The sequence below is a fragment of the Octopus sinensis genome, linkage group LG5 (genome assembly GCF_006345805.1).
Source record: "Octopus sinensis linkage group LG5, ASM634580v1, whole genome shotgun sequence".
NCBI classification, from domain to species: domain Eukaryota; kingdom Metazoa; phylum Mollusca; class Cephalopoda; order Octopoda; family Octopodidae; genus Octopus; species Octopus sinensis.
In genome coordinates this window covers 121,479,916-121,499,206 of record NC_043001.1, presented here as the reverse complement: position 1 = coordinate 121,499,206, position 19,291 = coordinate 121,479,916, and the positions used below count along the sequence as shown (strand labels likewise).

Genomic DNA, 19,291 nt, shown 5'->3' with positions numbered 1-19,291 from the left:
TGATGTGTTATTGACAAAGTGCCGATTTCTCCGAAACAGTCTTCATATTTTTCTAATATGTCGTTTGTGTTCGACGAATTTATTTTTGAAATTCTCTGAATCAGGTTCAGATCTTTAGCTGTCTTTGCATCTATAACTGCGTGCGAGTTTGTTTTTGCAACAATGAATTTTATTTGCTTTGATAATTCTTTGTATTTAATGACTGCTGTGCATTTTCCTAGCACTTTTATAGCTGTGTTATTATAAGCTGATAATCGAGTTGAGGTTTTTTGCAGTTGTGGTTTTGGAATTATATTTCTATATTCTCTGAATGGCAGTACGGTTACGTCTGCTCCTGTATCTATTTTGAATGTTACATTCGAGTTGTTCACTTTTAGTTCGACCGTCCAAATGTCTTTTGGAGTCTTGAACTTTTCGATTTTGTGCACGCGGGAATTATTTGCAGTGATCATTTCGAGTGCATGTGTATCGTCATCTGATTCATCGTCGGTATGTATCTCTACTTTATGTACAAATTTTCTTGATTTGCACATTTTTGCATAGTGTCCTTGTTTCTTGCATTTTTCACATGTCTTGTGAAATGCTGGGCATTTATTTCTTTTGTGATTATAACCACAATAGTGACAGTTAGTGACGTAGTGTTGACTTGGCGCTTGAAACTTCGCGGGCTTTCTGTCACTTCCGCCTTGTTCGTTTTGATGTCTGGATTGCATATGGCGGGTTATTTGAGTTTTGGCGCCTTTTCTGTCGTGTTGACTATATACCCTCGAGATTTCGTTATCTCTTGTTTCGGATGTGGCATTTAGCATCCTTGATTGGAGTCGTGTTTGCTCTGCACTCTGACCTGCTTGAATTGTTTTTTGTAGGTCTAAATTTGGTTCTCTCAATAATCTTTCTCTTAATCTCATGTCTCTGATTCCACATATCAGAATATCTTTGGTGAGACTGTCTGTGAGGTTGCCGAATTCGCACTGTTGTGCCTTTTGGCGCAACTCTACTACGTACTCATCAATTTTTGATGTTCCGCTTGTCCACATGTGAAGAATTTGTGTCTTAGGAAAGTTATGTTTTTCCTGGGTTCACAATATGCATCGAATTTTTCGATTACTGTCTGAAGGTTCATTTCTTCGTCGGGTGAATCGAAATCCAGAGTGGAATGGATATCTCGGCCTTTGGAACCGATGCAAGTTAAAAACATTGAAGTTTTTACTTTGTCTGGCTTCATGTCACTTTCTGTTGCTATCAAAAAGAGATTGAATTCTTTTTTCCACTTTTTCCATGCTGCGGCTAGATTTTCCTGATTAAACTCTAGGTCTTTTGGATGCGGTAAATTTTCCATTTCGTCTTTGAAGTATGATTTCAACTTCTTTTTTCCTTTGGTTTCTGTATTTTGGGTTCTTTTAGTATTCTGACACCATGTTGTTGTTATATATATATAATGTATTGAGTATTAAAGGAAGTAGTGAGTACTTAGTATGAAAGATTAAGAAAATGAGAGAGACTGAAACAACGTGTTAACGATACAAGATACTTTATTCGACTGCCGTTATTGTACAAGTTAATTGTTTTGGCGGGAAACAAAGTGAAAGTCCTTTTATCAAGGGAGACAATGGGCGACGTTGATTGTTCATGTTTGTTGTGATGATTATATAACACCCTCTGGCTTACCAGCTCTTGTCAGTGTGTCCAACTCATGCCATCATGGAAAACAGACATTAAATGATGATGATGATGATGATGAAGGCATAAGGTCACCTCCTCCAGTGCCCCCTCTCCTCTCAAAGGATCTTTGTCTTGCAAATTACTTGGTGACCCTGCCAATGCTGGAGCCATGTAAAAAGCATCCAGTCCACACTGTAAAGTGGTTTGCATTTGGAAGGGCATATAGCTGTAAAAGCCATGTCAAAATTCACCTTGTTTGTGCTGGTGCCATATAAAAAGCCCTCAGCCCACTCTATGGAGTGTTTGGTGTTAGGAAGGGCATCCTGCTGTAAAAACTGTGCCAAAACAGACACAGAAGTCTGGTGTAGTCTTCTGCCTAGCTAGTTCCTCTCAAACCGTCCAACCCATGTCAGCATGGAAAACGAACGTTAAATGATGACGACGATGATGATGATGATGTGTGTGTTTGTGTTTGTCCCCCACCATCATATGACAATTGGCTTTGCTCCTGTAAACTAGCAGTTCAGCAAAACAGACTGATAGAATAAAGTGTCAGGTTTAAAAAAAAAGTAAAAGTACTGGGGTTGATTTGTTTGAGTGAACCCTTCAAAGCAGTGCTCTAGCATGGCCACAACCCTATTACAAGTAAAAGATAAAAGCTAGAAAATTGAATATGTTGTTTTGACAGTCTTGGAGTCTGAAATTAATTTTTCTTTGTTTCCTTTTCTTTTTCTTTTTACTCTCAAGATCCCTCAATCATCTCGTCTGGAATTTGGTGTCCATCCAAAAACAAAAGTGAAAAGTAAATACCCCCTAGTCTGTGTCAGTAATGTTTATATGTTTCCTGGAATACCGTTTCTTCTTGAGAAAAGTTTCATAAGCCTCAAGGTATGTTTTTTTTCTTTTTTTTTTATATTTCTTTTAACATTTGGACGATTGTTACTGCTGTTGTTGTTGTTGTTGTTAAGCAACAAGATGGGTAAGGGTGATTAGGTGATGGTCTAGGGCTTAGGGCCGGGAGACCCCAGACCTTGGCAAAAACAAAAAAACTTTGGTCTTGTTGTAGTCGAGGGCTCTTCATTGATGCCCACCACCACTGGGAGGTGGCCCTCAAAGTCGCTGGAAATGGAGATCTGCAGGTCCAAATTCTTGAACAGCTGCTGTTGTTGCTGCTGATGATGGCGATGAAGATGTGGTGGTGGGGAATGATGATATTAGCTTGAAACGAACAGACATATGGTCAAATGTGTTCTGGCATCATTAAATGTTTCCATCTGTTTTTAAAACAAAGTGTGGTTTGAGAACGATTTGGTTGCTATTTCTAGCAGATAGTGTGACCACATAGACTCTTTCTACCCTCTGTTTTCCTTTTACCTTGGTATGGTTTTTTACACTTGGATATCCTTCCTAATGTAAACCAAAGTATTCATATGAACACAGATGGTCAAGTGTTAAAAGGAAGGATGAGGACTTGATGAGGATGTTGGGGTTGGAGAAATCGGTGAAACAGCTAGCAAGGGCGAATGGAGTGCAGTGGTATGGACATGTGTTGAGGAGGGACGAAGATCATGTTCTGAGGAGAGTGCTTTAGTTTAAGGTGAATGAACCTCGAAAGCGAGGTCGACCAAAGAAAACGTGGAGGGGACAGGTGGAGGAGGAGATTGGGAGGGTTGGCTTGAGGAGGGAGGATGCCCCAAACTGGGTGAGATGGTGTGAGAGTGGTTTCTGTAAGAGTGAAGTAGATCTGGCCACCCCTGTTAATGGAGACAAACCCAGATTTAAAATATTGGAATTCATTCACAGATGGTCAAGTGTGACAAGGTGCCATACTGGTCACTCAACCGACTGGTTGTTAGTTTGTTACCTGTCAATGACATTAAATAAAGGTAGCTGTCTGTGCTAAAGGCAGTAGCCAGCCATATCGTCAATCCCTGATCCAAATGTTAGAATGATTTCAAATTTTGGCACAGGGCCAGGAAGGGGGGTGGTGGAATTCAGTTTCATTTGATCAACCTTGAAAGGACGAAAGGCGAAATCGACCCCGGTGGCATTTGAACTCAGAATGTAAGGGCAGAGAAAATGCCACTCTGCATTTTACCTGTGTGGCAACAATTCTGCCAGTTTGTCACCTTGATCCAACTTTAAGAATGCCAAAAAGGAACAGTTACAGCCTGGTGCAGCCATCTGGCTCACCAGTCCTCAATCAAATCATCCAACCCATGCCAGCATGGAAAGCAGACGTTAAACGATGATGATGATGATGATGAAACCTATACAATTACACATAGGTAGACAGATATATGTTAGTTAGTTAGTTAGTTAATTTTTTGGCTCAAAAAGCAAAAAGCAAGGCCATGTAGGGGGACATGGAGTTATGTACAGGGTGGTGTTCATGTAAAGAGTTCAGGCCACTTGAGGTCAAGGGAGACTTTGAACCGAGCGGTCGTCGGCATCTTCACCATCTCGTCTGGCAGCTTATTCCACAAAACTCATACACACAAACACTCACACCCATATACACACAAACTTGTCACTTATATGTATGTCTGTATTCTTCAGCACCTATTCATGAATCCCGATGCTCAACTGCACACCAAGGAGATATATGTAGCAGCAGAAGAGGTAGCCATCACAGACATTCTCAATGATGTCAATGCCAAATTTCAACAAGTGCAGCTTGGATCCTACCCTGAATTTCACAATAGGTAGGTTCTTATTCACCATCTTTTGGCTTTTGTCATTCATCTAAATTCCAAATGTAGTTGGCTGATTGTTGATGTTTAACACCTGTTTTGTAATAATTGAGCAAATCTATGGGTTGGTCATAGGTATTCAATCCTTCGATCATCTCAGCTTTTTTTTTTTTAGTTGGAAAATTCTAAGGAATGTGGCACTTCAAACTACATTATTCAATACCAACAGAAATATTAGAAATGTTTCCCTGGTCTGTGGCTGTGTGATAAAAAGTGTCCTTCCAAACCACATGGTTTTTGGTTCAGTTCCACTGCATGGCACCTTGGGCAAGTGTCTTCTACTATAGCCTCAAGCCCACCAAATCCTTGTGAGTGGATTTGAAAGACTGCCAGGGCTGCTGACTGGCTCCCATACTGGTGGCACGTAAAAAGCACCATTCAAGCACAGTCGTTGCCAGCGTCGTCTGACTGGCTCCTGTGCTGGTGGCACGTAAAAAGTACTATTTGAGCATTGGTCGTTACCAGTGCAACCGGACTGGCTCCTGTGCAGGTGGCACGTAAAAAGCACCATTTAAGCGTGGCCGATGCCAGTACCACCTAACTGGCCCACGTGCTGGTAGCGTGCAAAAACCACCCACTACACTCTCAGAGTGGTTGGTGTTAGGAAGGGCATCCAGCTGTAGAAACTTTGCCAGATCAGATTGGAGCCTGATGCAGCCTTCTGGCTCGCCAGTCCTCAGTCAAATAAATACTTCCTTAAAACTTCATGCATTGTTCATCTTTCACATCCTACAACATACTTTTGTAACTGCTGACTCTGACATTTCATAATATTGTTTACAAAACAATTTCTCCCGCTACAATTGGTAACTACACTAATTAAAACTTAACCGTTACAAATATATATTAGGAAGTTAAAGGTAATAAAGTGACCATTGGCTTTGTACCTATAAAGCGCTTAGCAACCATTTTAGCTGGACGAATTATCTACATTGCTCAGTGCTTTATAGGTGCAAGACCAATGGTCATTCTATGACTGGCCATAATTCTTAACTTCCTAAGAAATACATTAAAGCTCTAATGTTTTAGAATGTGCTTCTTATCCGGATATATGAACAATGGCGTAGGAGTGGCTGTGTGGTAAGTAGCTTGCTTACCAATCACATGGTTCTGGGTTCAGTCCCACTGCGTGGCACCTTAGGCAACTGTCTTCTACTATAGCCGACTGAAGCCTTGTGAGTGTATTTGATAGACGGAAACTGAAAGAAGCCTGTCGTGTATATATATGTTTGTGTGTGTGTGTGTATGTTTGTGTGTCTGTGTTTGTCACTCAGCATCACTTGACAATCGATGCTGGTGTGTTTACGTCCCCGTCACTTAGCAGTTCAGCAAGAAAGACCGATAGAATAAGTACTAGGCTTACAAAGAATAAGTCCTGATGTCGATTTGCTTGACTAAAGGCAGTGCTACAGCATGGTCGCAGTCAAATGACTGAAACAAATAAAGTACTGACAATTGATGAAGGGTCCTTTCTCTGTGTTTACCAGTCCTGTTTTCTATTTTTTCTCTCGTTAGTCATTTCACTACGACCATACTGGAGCACCACCTTACAGGGTTTTTTTAGTCAAAGAAATCAACCCCAGGACTTATTCTTGATAAGCTTTGTACTTATTCTATTGGTCTCTTTTGCCAAACCAGAAAGTCACAGGGATGTAAACACACCAACATCGGTTGTCAAGTGATGGTGGGGGCACAAACACAGACGCAAAGACATATAGACATATATATATACATATACATATATATATATATATGTTGCCAGTACCGCCTGACTGGCCCTCGTGCCGGTGGCATGTAAAAGCAACCACTACACTCTCGAAGTGGTTGGCGTTAGGAAGGGCATCCAGCTGTAGAAACTCTGCCAGATCAGATTGGAGCCTGGTGCAGCCATCTGGCTCACCAGTCCCAGTCAAACCGTCCAACCCATGCGAGCATGGAAAATGGACGTTAAACGATGATGATGATGATGATGATATATACGACAGGCTTCTTTCAGTTTCCATCTACCAAATCCACTCACAAGGCTTTGGTTGGCCTGAAGCTATAGTAGAAGACGCTTGCCCAAGGTACCACGCAGTGGGACTTGAACCCGGAACCATGTGGTTTGGGAAGCAAGCTTCTTACCACATAGCCACACCTGCAAGAGATGTGTTTCTTCCAGTTTCAGTCAACCATGTCCACTCATAAGTCTTCTATCAACCAAAAGGTGGAGAGGCCATAGTTGAAGCCTCTTGTCCAACGTAGTGTGCTGTGAGACTAAACTGCAAATCATGTTGCTAGGAAGCAAGCTTCTTAACAACTTAGCCATGCCTTTACTTACATATTATCACACATAAAGATACGTTTAATCTATCACAAATGGAATTCTTACTTTATCAATTAATTATTACAGCCATGGTTTTTGTTGTTGACGTTAGTGTTGCTATAATTAAAGATATGATGCAAGCCATTTAGCTGATTTGTGTGTCACATGGTGTATAACTAATTGGATTGTCAAGATAAAGTGAGACAGTAGCAATCCTCGTTTATCACTTTCCATTAAGGCCACTTAGCTTTCAGTGTTTGTAGCTGTCTTACTGACTGTTGCCGTGGACTGTATGTGATTAGCTCTCGCTCTCCTGTGAAAGGATACTGTTCTGGAAAGTACACACAAATGATGAGTGAATCAGATGAGGCGACAGGTGAGTTCGTGATGTAGGACGCTGTTAAAATGTTCATAATATTTTGACTGTGTATGTGTGTATATATATATATATCTACACATACATACACAGTCAAAATGTGACCTTGTGTGTACCGTTGGCGATTTTTTTTCCTCTGTCTTCCCTTCTCTGGATCTTTCCTTCTCCTATGTTTCCGACGAAGAGCTCCGCTCGAAACGTTAAACCCTCCTTCTTTCCTTCTTTCCTGAGCATCCAGTAATACTATATTTGTTCCACGTCCTCGCGTTGTTGTGTTTTTTTTGTGCTTTCTTGTTTGGATTAACTTTATATATATATGTATATATATATATATATGTGTGTGTGTGTGTCTTGGTGAAGGCACATAGCTTTGTGGTTAGTGTATTCAGATTATGATCATGAGGTTGTGAGTTCGATTCCTTGCGGTGCCTTGTGTCCTTAGGCAAGACGCTTTATTTCATTTTGCTCCAGTCCACACAGTGGGACTGAACCCGGAACCATGTGGTTGGGAAGCAAGCTTCTTACCACATAGCCACACCTGCAGGAGAGACATGTTTTTTCCAGTTTCAGTCAACCATGTCCACTCGTAAATGATTAGTACCAGTAATTCAAAAGGGCCATCCTTGTCACATTCTGTGTCATGCTGCATCTCTCTAAGAACTATGTTATGGGTACACGTGTCTGTGGAGTACTCAGCCACTTGCATGTTTATTTCGTGAGCTGGCTGTTTTGTTGATCAGATCAAATGGAACCCTCGACATCATAACCAGTGGAGTTCCAGTTACGTGTGTGTGTGTTTGTGTGTGTGTGTGAGTGAGTATGCATGAATGTATGTAAATTTATAAATACACGCAGACTGTGTAGTTAAGGTTTGTTTGGTAATGTAGACAAGTGTCATTTATTATAGTGTGTGTATGTGTGTGTGTGCCATTGTCTTGACGTCATGTGATGGTCGTAAACAAGCATCACTGTCATACAAGCGATGTTGTTAATTTCTAGTCTCCAATGAAAAGCATGTCTGGCCATGGGGGGGGGGATATTACCTTGCTCGGAAACAGGTGAAGGTTAGTGACCGGAAAGGCACCCAGTCATACAAAATCTGTCTCAACAAATCCTGTATGGAAAAATAGATGTTAGGTTATAATGATGATGGTGATCTCTCTCTCTCTAACACACACACACACATGCATGCACTCATTAACTGAGGACTAAGGTGCTGGTAATTTTCTCTGCTTAAGAAGACTCACCCATCTCAGCAAAAAGTAAACCCCTGGAAGCTTGCCATTTATGTCTATGCCCTTGCACCCAACTTGTCCCTGTGGGGCCTCCCTTACAACTCATCTTCAGAACACCCATCCTTTCATCACTCTTCTTACTACAGCACTATTCATTTATTTATTTATTTACAGCATTATCTATTGAGCTGTTCCAATTAGATGAAAGAAGAACTGCACGTATTTCATCCCCTTTTATGCCACATGTTGTCCCCTTTCTTAGAACCACTTCCTTTTCTCACCCATTTTGCGTTCTTAGTATTAAACCTCAGCACTTTATTTTTCACCGAACACCCCTTCCCCTAAACACCTTCTCATATCTGCCATGGATGGCACCCCCGACTTTATTCACCACTCAGTATATCCACCCCAACATGTCTCTGACCTCCATCTCTGTCACTGCTCGACCTCCTTTTATCCCCATAACACTTTACATCAAATCTCTCTTTACTCTTTTTCTCTTTTACTTGTTCCAGTCATTTGACAGCGGCCATGCTGGAGCACCGCCTTTAGTAGAGCAAATCGATCCCAGGACTTAGTCTTTGTAAGCCTGGTACTTATTCTATCAGTCTCTTTTGCCGAACCGCTAAGTTTAGGGGACGTAAACACACCACCATCGGTTGTCAAGTGATGTTGGGGGTGGGGACAAAAACAGACACACAAACATATGCATACACATACACACATATATATATATACATATATATATATATATATATATATATATATCTTCTCTCTCTTTGGGAGAGGCACAAGCACCTACACGTACATGTACACACACGGCAGTAACTTCCGCCTGCCGAATTCAATCACAAAGCTTCGGTCGGCTCGGGGCTATAGCAGAAGACACCTACCCAAAGTGCCACGCAGTGGGACTGAACCCGAACCATGTAGCTAGGAAGCAAGCTCCCTAACCACACAGCCATGCCCGATATACACAATGAGCTTCTTTCAGTTCCCGTCTACCAATTCACTCACAAGGCTTTGGTCAGCCTGAGGCTATAGTAGAAGACACTTGCCCAAGGTGCCACGCAGTGGGACTGAACCCGAAACCATGTAGTTCATAAGCAAGCTACTTACCACACAGCCACTCCTGCATCTGTTAAAAAAAAAAAAAACACAACCTGCAAAGTCTATAAATGATGAATCTCTGAAGTGAAGACGAAAGCATTAAATAAATAGATATCCAAAATTCTGATTACTTTCTTTCCTTAACTGTGTGTGTGTGTGTGTGTGTGTATATATATATATATATATATATATAAATGTAAATATATCTTATATATATATATATAATATATATATATATATCTTCTCTCTCTTTGGGAGAGGCACAAGCACCTACACGTACATGTACACACACGGCAGTAACTTCCGCCTGCCGAATTCAATCACAAAGCTTCGGTCGGCTCGGGGCTATAGCAGAAGACACCTACCCAAAGTGCCACGCAGTGGGACTGAACCCGAAACCATGTAGCTAGGAAGCAAGCTCCCTAACCACACAGCCATGCCCGATATACACAATGAGCTTCTTTCAGTTCCCGTCTACCAAATTCACTCACAAGGCTTTGGTCAGCCTGAGGCTATAGTAGAAGACACTTGCCCAAGGTGCCACGCAGTGGGACTGAACCCGAAACCATGTAGTTCATAAGCAAGCTACTTACCACACAGCCACTCCTGCATCTGTTAAAAAAAAAAAAACACAACCTGCAAAGTCTATAAATGATGAATCTCTGAAGTGAAGACGAAAGCATTAAATAAATAGATATCCAAAATTCTGATTACTTTCTTTCCTTAACTGTGTGTGTGTGTGTGTGTGTATATTATATATATATATAAATGTAAATATATCTTATATATATATATATATATATATATATATATATATATATATATTATATTTGTATTAGTTTTTAGTTTTTCTCTATTATCTTACAGTTTATCAGTTTTTGTTTTAAGCTTCTCCTTTTTTCCCCTTATCTCATCACCTTCTGACCTATAATCTCTCCCACCTCCACCGTTACAGAACGTCACATCTACCAGACTCACCGACACCCCTGCTCGTGATTATCACCTCAGTACTACACCCCTGCTCTGTTGAATGACGATGCAGTATTTTTCTTGGTCTTGTGAGTTACCTGCTGACCTTATAAGTGCAGGTGTGATAAAAAAATGCACCTGGTACATTCTGTGATGTGATCGGTGTTAGGAAGGGTTTCTAGCTGCAGGAACCGTGCCAGAGCTGAAATTGGAGCTTCATGTAGTCCACTGGTTTGTCAGACCCTGTCAAACTGTCCAGGGCATGCTAGTGTGGAAGATGAATGTTAAACACGAATGAATGAATGAATGAATGTGTGTGTGTGTATGTGTATTATGTATGCATTATATGCGTAGGTGTTATGTATGTATATATTATGTATGTAGGCCACTCTGATATAAACCTAGATATGTAAGGAATGACATTGAATATTTTGAAAATCATTTACTTGCACTTGAGATCATATTGGTCTCACATTCCTGAGCCTGCGACCCAAATTGGCACAGGATATCCTGTCTCGGTTTGTCTCTGGATTATGTTGTAAAGTGAAGAGGGTCTGTGAGTCACTGTTCCAGCATTATTGGACCTAAAATTTCAAACAGGCATTGCTCACAATTCAAAATAGTGTTAGGAAGGGCATCCAGCCATATATATATATATACTCTTTACTCTCTTTTACTCTTTTATTTGTTTCAGTCATTTGACTGCGGCCATGCTGGAGCACCACCTTTAGTCAAACAAATTGACCTCAGGATTTATTCTTTGTAAGCTTAGTACTTATTCTATCGGTCACTTTTGCCAAACCGCTAAGTTATGGGGACATAAACACACCAGTATCGGTTGTCAAGTGATGTTGGTGGGGACAAACACAGACACACAAACATATACACACAAATACACACACACACGCACACACACACCCACATGATGGGCTTCTTTCAGTTTCCATCTACCAAATCCACTCACAAGGCTTTGGTTGGCCTGAGGCTATAGTAGAAGACACTTACCCAAGGTGCTATGCAGTAGGATCGAACCCGGAGCCATGTGGTTCGTAAGCAAGCTACTTACCACACAGCCACTCCTATCATCATCATCATCATCATCATCATCGTTTAGCGTCCGTTTTCCATATATATATATATATATATATAATAATAATATAAACCTTTACATATATAAATAACGTGAAATACATGAAGGGACGAACATAAGAGACAGACGGGTCATTCAAAGCCTTCGTTCTTCAGTACACATGCACATTCACAGGGTGGTAGCAGGTGCAAAGTTAATACCAAGTTAATTAGAACAAAAGTCGTTCCAGTTCGTTATAGCAAAATCACATTTAAGAATTTAATCCTTACTTTTCAGTTATTATAAAGTCAAACTGACCCTTCAAGCTGAAAATGAAGATGAACTGAAAAATGCCATCCACCATTTAACTGACAATCTCCCTGCAGGTAAGCGAAAAATTTTCTTAAAAGACTAACGAAGACTATGATGGTAATATAGCTTGAATTAATGTTACAGAGGCCCACAGTAACACTATACTGAATACTACTACTGCTGCTGCTGCCACTACTACTACTACTTCCACCACTACTACTACTACTACTACTACTACTACTACTACTACTACTACTACTACTACCACCACCACCACCACCACCACCACCACCACCACCACACCACCACCACCACTACTACTACTAATAATAATAATGGTTTCAAATTTTGCCCCAAAGGCAACAATTTTTAGGGAAGGAAAAAGATTATTTGTTTCACACACGATATTGAGATTATATAGATTTTATCATATTTCTATGTAGTTTGACACCTGGAAGATATCACTGACCCACAACACTACTCTCTTTTGAAAACACAAGGATTGCATGTAGGGTTCGAACCTGCTCACTTTTCATGAAAATGGTGAACGCATCTCTATGAAAAGCCTGATGCAGGGTCAGAATGTTGATTCATTGGGTATAAAAGGCACTCAGTCTGTCATTCTTTTCCCGAACACAGCAAGCATGCCAGAGTTACACGAAATCAGAGGAAGCAAGCCATCGGATGTCTCCATACTGGTCAGTGTCCATAGGTCATTGCTAATGACCTGAACTACAGCATTCGGACAGTTGAGTGGCTGAGGGAATGATACAATGCTACAAACAGCATGGATGATCGTCCACGCAGTGGGCGACCAAGAGTTACAACGGCACGTCAAGATTGCCACCTGCACAGACAGCACTTGCAGGAGGAATTCCAGAGGGCAACAGAATCAGCTAAGCAGACCATAGGGAATCACCATAGACCTGTTTGCTGCTGGCTGAGATTTTTCAACCTGTCTTGTTGATGTCTGGCTAGGAGCCCCATCCACACAGATCGTCATCAAGGGGCACGTCTGCAGTGGGCTCAAAAACGTCAGAACTGGTGATATCGGCAATGGAGGACTGTAGCCTTCTCTGATGAAAGCTGATATTGCATTTCTGAAGGAGATAGCAGAGCTAGGGTTTGGAGAAGAAGGGGTGAATGTCATGCCGATGGCTGTTTGGTGGAGAGAGACTTGTGGGAAGGACAGAACATCATGGTATGGGGTGGGATCACACTGAGCCAGAAACTTGGACCGGTGGTCTTCCAAAACATCGGCTAAGGCCGGGGCAATGGAGTAACCACAGCTTGTTACATCAACCAGTTGTTAAAGCCTCACATTATGCAATACTTTGCCTGTCATCAGAATCATGTGTTCCAACATGACAATGCCTGTGCTCATATTACCAGATTGATAACAGACTTCCTCCAACAGCACAACGTCCAGACTGTCATGACCTGCCCTAAGTCCAGACTTGGACACTGTAGAGCACCTGTGGGATGAAATAACAAAGAAGGCTACATGACATCCGTCCAAGGCTGACAACTGCGGGACAACTCACTGCAAGTTTTAACAGAGTGTGGGCTGCTATCCCCATGGCCTTCATCAGTCGTTTGGTGCATTCAATGTACATAAAATGCCGGGCAGTAATCAATGCTAACAGTGGTCACATAAGATATTGAATTCATTTCTTTGAATCCCGGACACTCCGTCATCACGTGACATCATGTGATGTCAAATATGTTTCAGGAAATGATGTTTTGTCATTAAGAAAGAGCAATTTCTTAATTAGTAATCTTCGATCAATGGTACGGCAGTCGGTTAATAAACCAGTTTCTATTTAGTATGTACGCAACGTTTCTTTTGTGGTTCAGTATATATATATATATATATATATAATATATATATATATATGTATGTATGTATGTATATCTATCTATCTATCTATCTATCTATCTATCTATCTATCTATCTATCTATGTATGTATGTATATCTACCTATCTATCTATCTCTATCTATCTATATATCTATCTATCTATCTATCTATATATATATGTAGATAGATAGATAGATAGATAGAGAGAGAGAGAGAGAGGAGAGAGAGAGAGAGAGAGAGAGAGAATTTTGCATGGCTGTTTGTTTGAATTGAAGTGTGTGAATGAATGTATGTGTGTGTATATGCATATGTATACACACGCATATAATACATTCACACAAACACACCAACCCACCGACACACACACAATATACATATATACAGTCTTCTATACAAATGAACTTCTATGCCTTCCCCACATGTATACAAGACACACAATGCTGTTATTTTCAATATATATTCTCTACATAGTTTAACCTTGAACTTATACAAATATATAAAACTTTTATCATTTTGTAACCTGGTTTTTAAGTGGGCTTAATTAATTGTCACCAGCATAGAAGGCTATCTACTCATTCTTTGTCCCACAAATTATTACAATGAAAATTTCACTCTTGGATCTATAGGGATTAAATGTTTTTGCCTTTTGTGCAGATTATTTGGGTCAGTCAGATTTGTTTTATTCTTTTTGCTGTCTTCATTTTATATTTTTTATTACATAAAAATAATAGAGATGAAATTACTTTTTTATTTTAATTTTTTTATTTTAATTTTTTTATAAAAAAAATTTTTTTTTTATTGTGTATAGATAGGTGCAGGAGTGGCTGTGTGGTAAGTAGCTTGCTTACCAACCACATGGTTGCAGGTTCAGTCCCACTGTGTGGCACCTTGGGCAAGTGTCTTCTACTATAGCCTCGGGCCGACCAAAGCCTTGTGAGTGGATTTGGTAGATGGAAACTGAAAGAAGCCCATCATATATGTATATATGTATATATATATATATATATGTATGTGTGTGTATATATTTGTGTATCTGTGTTTGTTCCCCCCAACATCGCTTGACAACCGATGCTGGTGTGTTTATGTCCCCGTAACTTAGCTGTTCGGCAAAAGAGACTGATAGAATAAGTACTGGGCTTACAAAGAATAAGCTCTGAGGTTGATTTGCTTGACTATAAAGGCAGTGCTCCAGCATGGCCGCAGTCAAATGACTGATACAAGTAAAAGAGTAAAGAGTAATAGATAGGTGCGGGAGTGGCTGTGTGTTAAGTAACTTGTTTACTAACCACATGGTACCAGGTTCAGTTCCACTGGTGGCACCTTGGGGAAGTGTCTTCTACTATAGCCTCGGGACGATCGAAACCTTGTGAAAGAAACCCGATGTATATATATCTAGATGTGTGTGTGTATGTTTGTGTGTCCGTGTTTGCCCCCCCCCTCCAACATCACTTGACAATCGATGCTAGTTTGTTTACATCCCTGTAACTTCACGGTTTGCAAAAGTGTCTGAAAGAATAAGTATGATGCTGACAAAGAACAAGTCCTGGAATTGATTTGTTTGACTAAAGGTGGTGCTCCAGCATGGCCACAGTCAAATGACTGAAATAAATGAAAGAGTAAAAAGAGTAAAAGAGTGCTCAGGTGCACTATAACTCACCAAAGGTGCAAATATAGCTCATAGAATTATGTACAAAAGTCTGGAAAGTGAACAGTGTATGAGTCATGATATACATGTGTACATGTGTATGGAGGGGAAGATAACAGGTGTAATTTTGGTGAATTTCAGGAAGCATGGAGGTTTTAAAGGATGCAATGTCTCAGCAACTAACAACTGATGCAGGTAGTTTGTTCCATGCTTCAGCAACTCTGAGTGTGAAAAAAATGTTTCTGAAAGTCATGGGAGCTGTGTTGTTTTCTGACTTTGTAGACATGCCCACATGTGTTAGACACATGGAGCTCAAAAAGGTTAATAATTTTGTGGGTATTTACCAAGTCAGTTGCCAGACATCAAAGCTTCATTGTATCTATGCCCGAGGAAGCAAGGTGTTCAGAGTATGGTAGGTATTTGCTTGGCTGCATGTCTCTGAACAGTTTCCAGGAGGTCAGTGTCTTGAACAACCTTTTATAATTGTATAATTTTGGTGCCCCCCCATAAAATGTTATGTAATTCAAAATATAAAGAATAACAAACCATAAAATAAATTTTTATTTTTCAAAGCGAGACAAAACAGTAAGAGGGGAAAATAATGTTTATTTTTGCCTACTTCCATTTTATTTATATTTAAAAAGTTTCCTCCTACTTTTTTGAATTGCAGAGTCTTTGATCAGATCCTCAAAATAAATCTCAGGTAACACATCTGCATCTGTACTTAGTAGAGATAAAGGCATCCTGAATATTATTTTAGCAAGTTTAAAATGATTTATTTTGTGCCGTAGACCATTTACCATTTCTGTGGTGCCCTCCTCCTTCCCTTGATGCTCTAAGCACATGCTTATTTTGCTAACTATTGTGTATAGATAGGTGCAGGAGTGGCTATGTGGTAAGTAGCTTGCTTACCAACCACATGGTCCTGGGTTCAGTCCCACTGTGTGGCATCTTGGGCAAGTGTCTTCTACTATAGCCTTGGGCCAACCAAAGCCAGTGCTGTGTTTACACTATATACTATGTCGACTTGTATGCTGGAAAATAAACTACCAACCATCATTTAATGTTACACCTGTTTTCTTTATTATTCCTTATTTTTATATAATTTTTCTCTTTGTAGCTAGCATCGTTCTTTATGAAAAGGATCCTATAATGCACGCTATGAACAATCTCTATGCCATTGTGAACTCAGAAGAATCCTCAGAATTTCACCAAAGAATCAGAGAGGCCGTCACCACTATAGAATTATGTCTTGAACAATACACGTGAGTTATTTGAGCTATTTCATGTAATCCAGTACAATCATCATCATCATCGATTAACGTCCATTTTCCATGCTGGCATGGGTTTGACGGTTTGACTGAAGACTGGAGAGCCAGCGGCTGCACCAGGCTCCAATCTGATCTCGCAGAGTTTCTACAGCTGGATGCTCTTCCTAACGCAAACCACTCCGAGTGTGTAGTGGGTGCTTTTTACGTGCCACTGGCACAGGAGCCAGTGAGGCGGGTCTGGCCAGTCCTCAGTCAAATCTATTTCTTTACTACCCACAGAGAGGACAAACAAGGACAGACAAAGGGATTAAGTCGATTACATCGACACAAGTGCGTAACTGGTACTTAATTTATCGACCCCGAAAGGATGAAAGGCAAAGTCGACCTCGGCAGAATTTGAACTCAGAACGCAGTGGCAGACGAAGTACCACAATGCATTTCGCCCGGTGTGCTAACGTTTCTGCCAGCTCACCGCCTTTGTCCTCAGTCAAATCGTCCAACCCATACTAGCATGGAAAGCGGACGTTAAACGATGATGATGATGACGTATGTTAGTCAGCCTTGATCAAACTGACATATGATCACCAGTATTCCATTCATCTCTGTCCTTGTATTTCAGGGTTATCTGGGACTACGTAATCTAAACATATCATATGACACACTTTTTATACCTGAACATCTGTAATAGTATACACATATCTTGATCTCTTATCTCTCCTTATTTGCACTCAAGTTTAATACCACTCCTTAATTATGACTTGGATATTTTATATTAAATTGCTTACGTTATATATCTCTAGTCTTCATTATTATCATTGTCATCATTATCATCATTGTTTTACCGTCCACTTTTCCATGCTGGCATGGGTTGGATGGAATTTGTTTGAGCACATTTTCAATGGATGGATGCCCTTCCTGTTGCCAGCCTTCACTTGTTTCCATAGAAAGTAATGTTTCCCATGTTGTAGAATATAGGAAACGAAGGACACTTTTTGTGTGATGGTGGCACTTGCTTACAACGACCACACGATGTCAATTCCAGGCGACAATAACACCTACACACACACATACACACATGATCACAATTATATATATGTGTGTGTGTATATATATATATAATATATATATATATATCATCATCGTCATCATCGTTTAATGTCCGCTTTCCATGCTGACATGTGTTGGACGAGTTGACTGAAGTCTGGCGAACTACATGGCTGCACCAGACTCCAATCTGATCTGGCAGAGTTTCTACAGATGGATGCCTTTCCTAACGCCAATCACTCCAAGAGTGTATCATCATCATCATCGTCGTTTAGCGTCCGTTTTCCATGCTAGCATGGGTTGGACGGTTCTACTGGGGTCTGTGAAGCCAGAAGGCTTCATCAGGCCCAGTCAAATCTGGCAGTGTTTCTACGGCTGGATGCCCTTCCTAACGCCAACCACTCCGTGAGTGTAGTGGATGCTTTTTACGTGCCACCCGCACAGGTGCCAGACAGAGCTGGCAAACGGCCACGAACGGATGGTGCTTTCTATGTGCCACCAGCACAAGGGCCAGGCGAGGCTGGCAACGGACACGAAACGGGGCGGTGCTGGCAACGGTCGCGAAACGGAAGGTTCTCTTACATGCCACCGGCACTGGTAACACATCTGCAATTTCCATTGATCGATTTCCATACTGATCCTCACTTGCCTCAACGGGTCTTCACAAGTAGAGTTTCGACATGCCACCGGCACTGGTAACACATCTGCAATTTCCATTGATCGATTTCCATTCATATATATATATATATATATATGGTGTAGGTATCAGTTAGAGGTGTTTAATACCTCTAAGGTATAATTAAATCCAGAGTCGCTCCTGGTTATTACCTGGGTAGGTACAGTCTTTTGTAAGGTTGTACAGTAGCAGGTGGTTTGGTTGGTAAACCGAAGTTTAGGTTACATAGGAGAAGAAAATGGATATAATAACATTGGGAAGCTTGTGGTTTTTGCTGGTATGTCTTTAATTAATTAGATAGCAAAGAAGGAAGAAGCAAAGATGAAGGTAGCATTTACGATCGTTTCAATTTACTGTTTTAAGTAAATCTCTTCAGAATGTGAATATAAATAGATACATCGGTTAGGATGCGAAAATAATTGATACATATGTGATGGTAATGTAAACAAAAGTGGTAATTCTTACATTAAATTTTGTTCTTGCACTGGCAAATTTGCTGGGTAGAGGTTTGCTTGTGGTAGATTGGTTAGTTTCGTTGGGTAATTAGGGCAGGGTGAGTATTATTTAGGTGTGAGTTATTAATACACAAGGATTATTAATACACAAGGTAAGGTGGTGAGCTGGTAGAACAAATGCTCCGTGGAATTTCGTCTGCCTTTACGTTCTGGGTTCAAACTCCACCGAGGTCGACTTTGCCTTTCATCCTTTCGGGCTCAAGTGAATCACTGGGGTCAATGTAATCGACTTACCCCTCCCCTCCGAAATTGTTGACATTGTGCCCAAATTTGAAATTGTTATTAATACACAAGGCAGTGAGCTGGCAGAATTGTTAGCACACCAGACAAAATGCTTAGTGGCATTTCATCGGCCTTCATGGTCTGAGTTCAAATTCCACCTAGGTCAGTTTGGCCCTTTATCCCTTCAGGGCTGATAAAATAAGTACCAGTTGAATACTGGGGTTGATGTAATCGATTTAATTCTCCTCTTCTGAAAACTGGTGGCCT

General features: G+C 40.6%; 1 protein-coding gene across 1 annotated transcript in view; it reads left to right on the top strand.

The window, feature by feature from the left end:
• LOC115211922 (FAD synthase) overlaps positions 1-19,291 on the top strand; it is a 50,741-nt gene that overhangs the window by 22,083 nt on the left and 9,367 nt on the right. The window contains exons 5-8 of the mRNA XM_029780671.2: positions 2,410-2,550; positions 4,222-4,367; positions 11,777-11,865; positions 16,417-16,561. Coding sequence (XP_029636531.1) covers positions 2,410-2,550; positions 4,222-4,367; positions 11,777-11,865; positions 16,417-16,561 — 521 coding nt within the window. The remainder of the gene's footprint in view (positions 1-2,409; positions 2,551-4,221; positions 4,368-11,776; positions 11,866-16,416; positions 16,562-19,291) is intronic.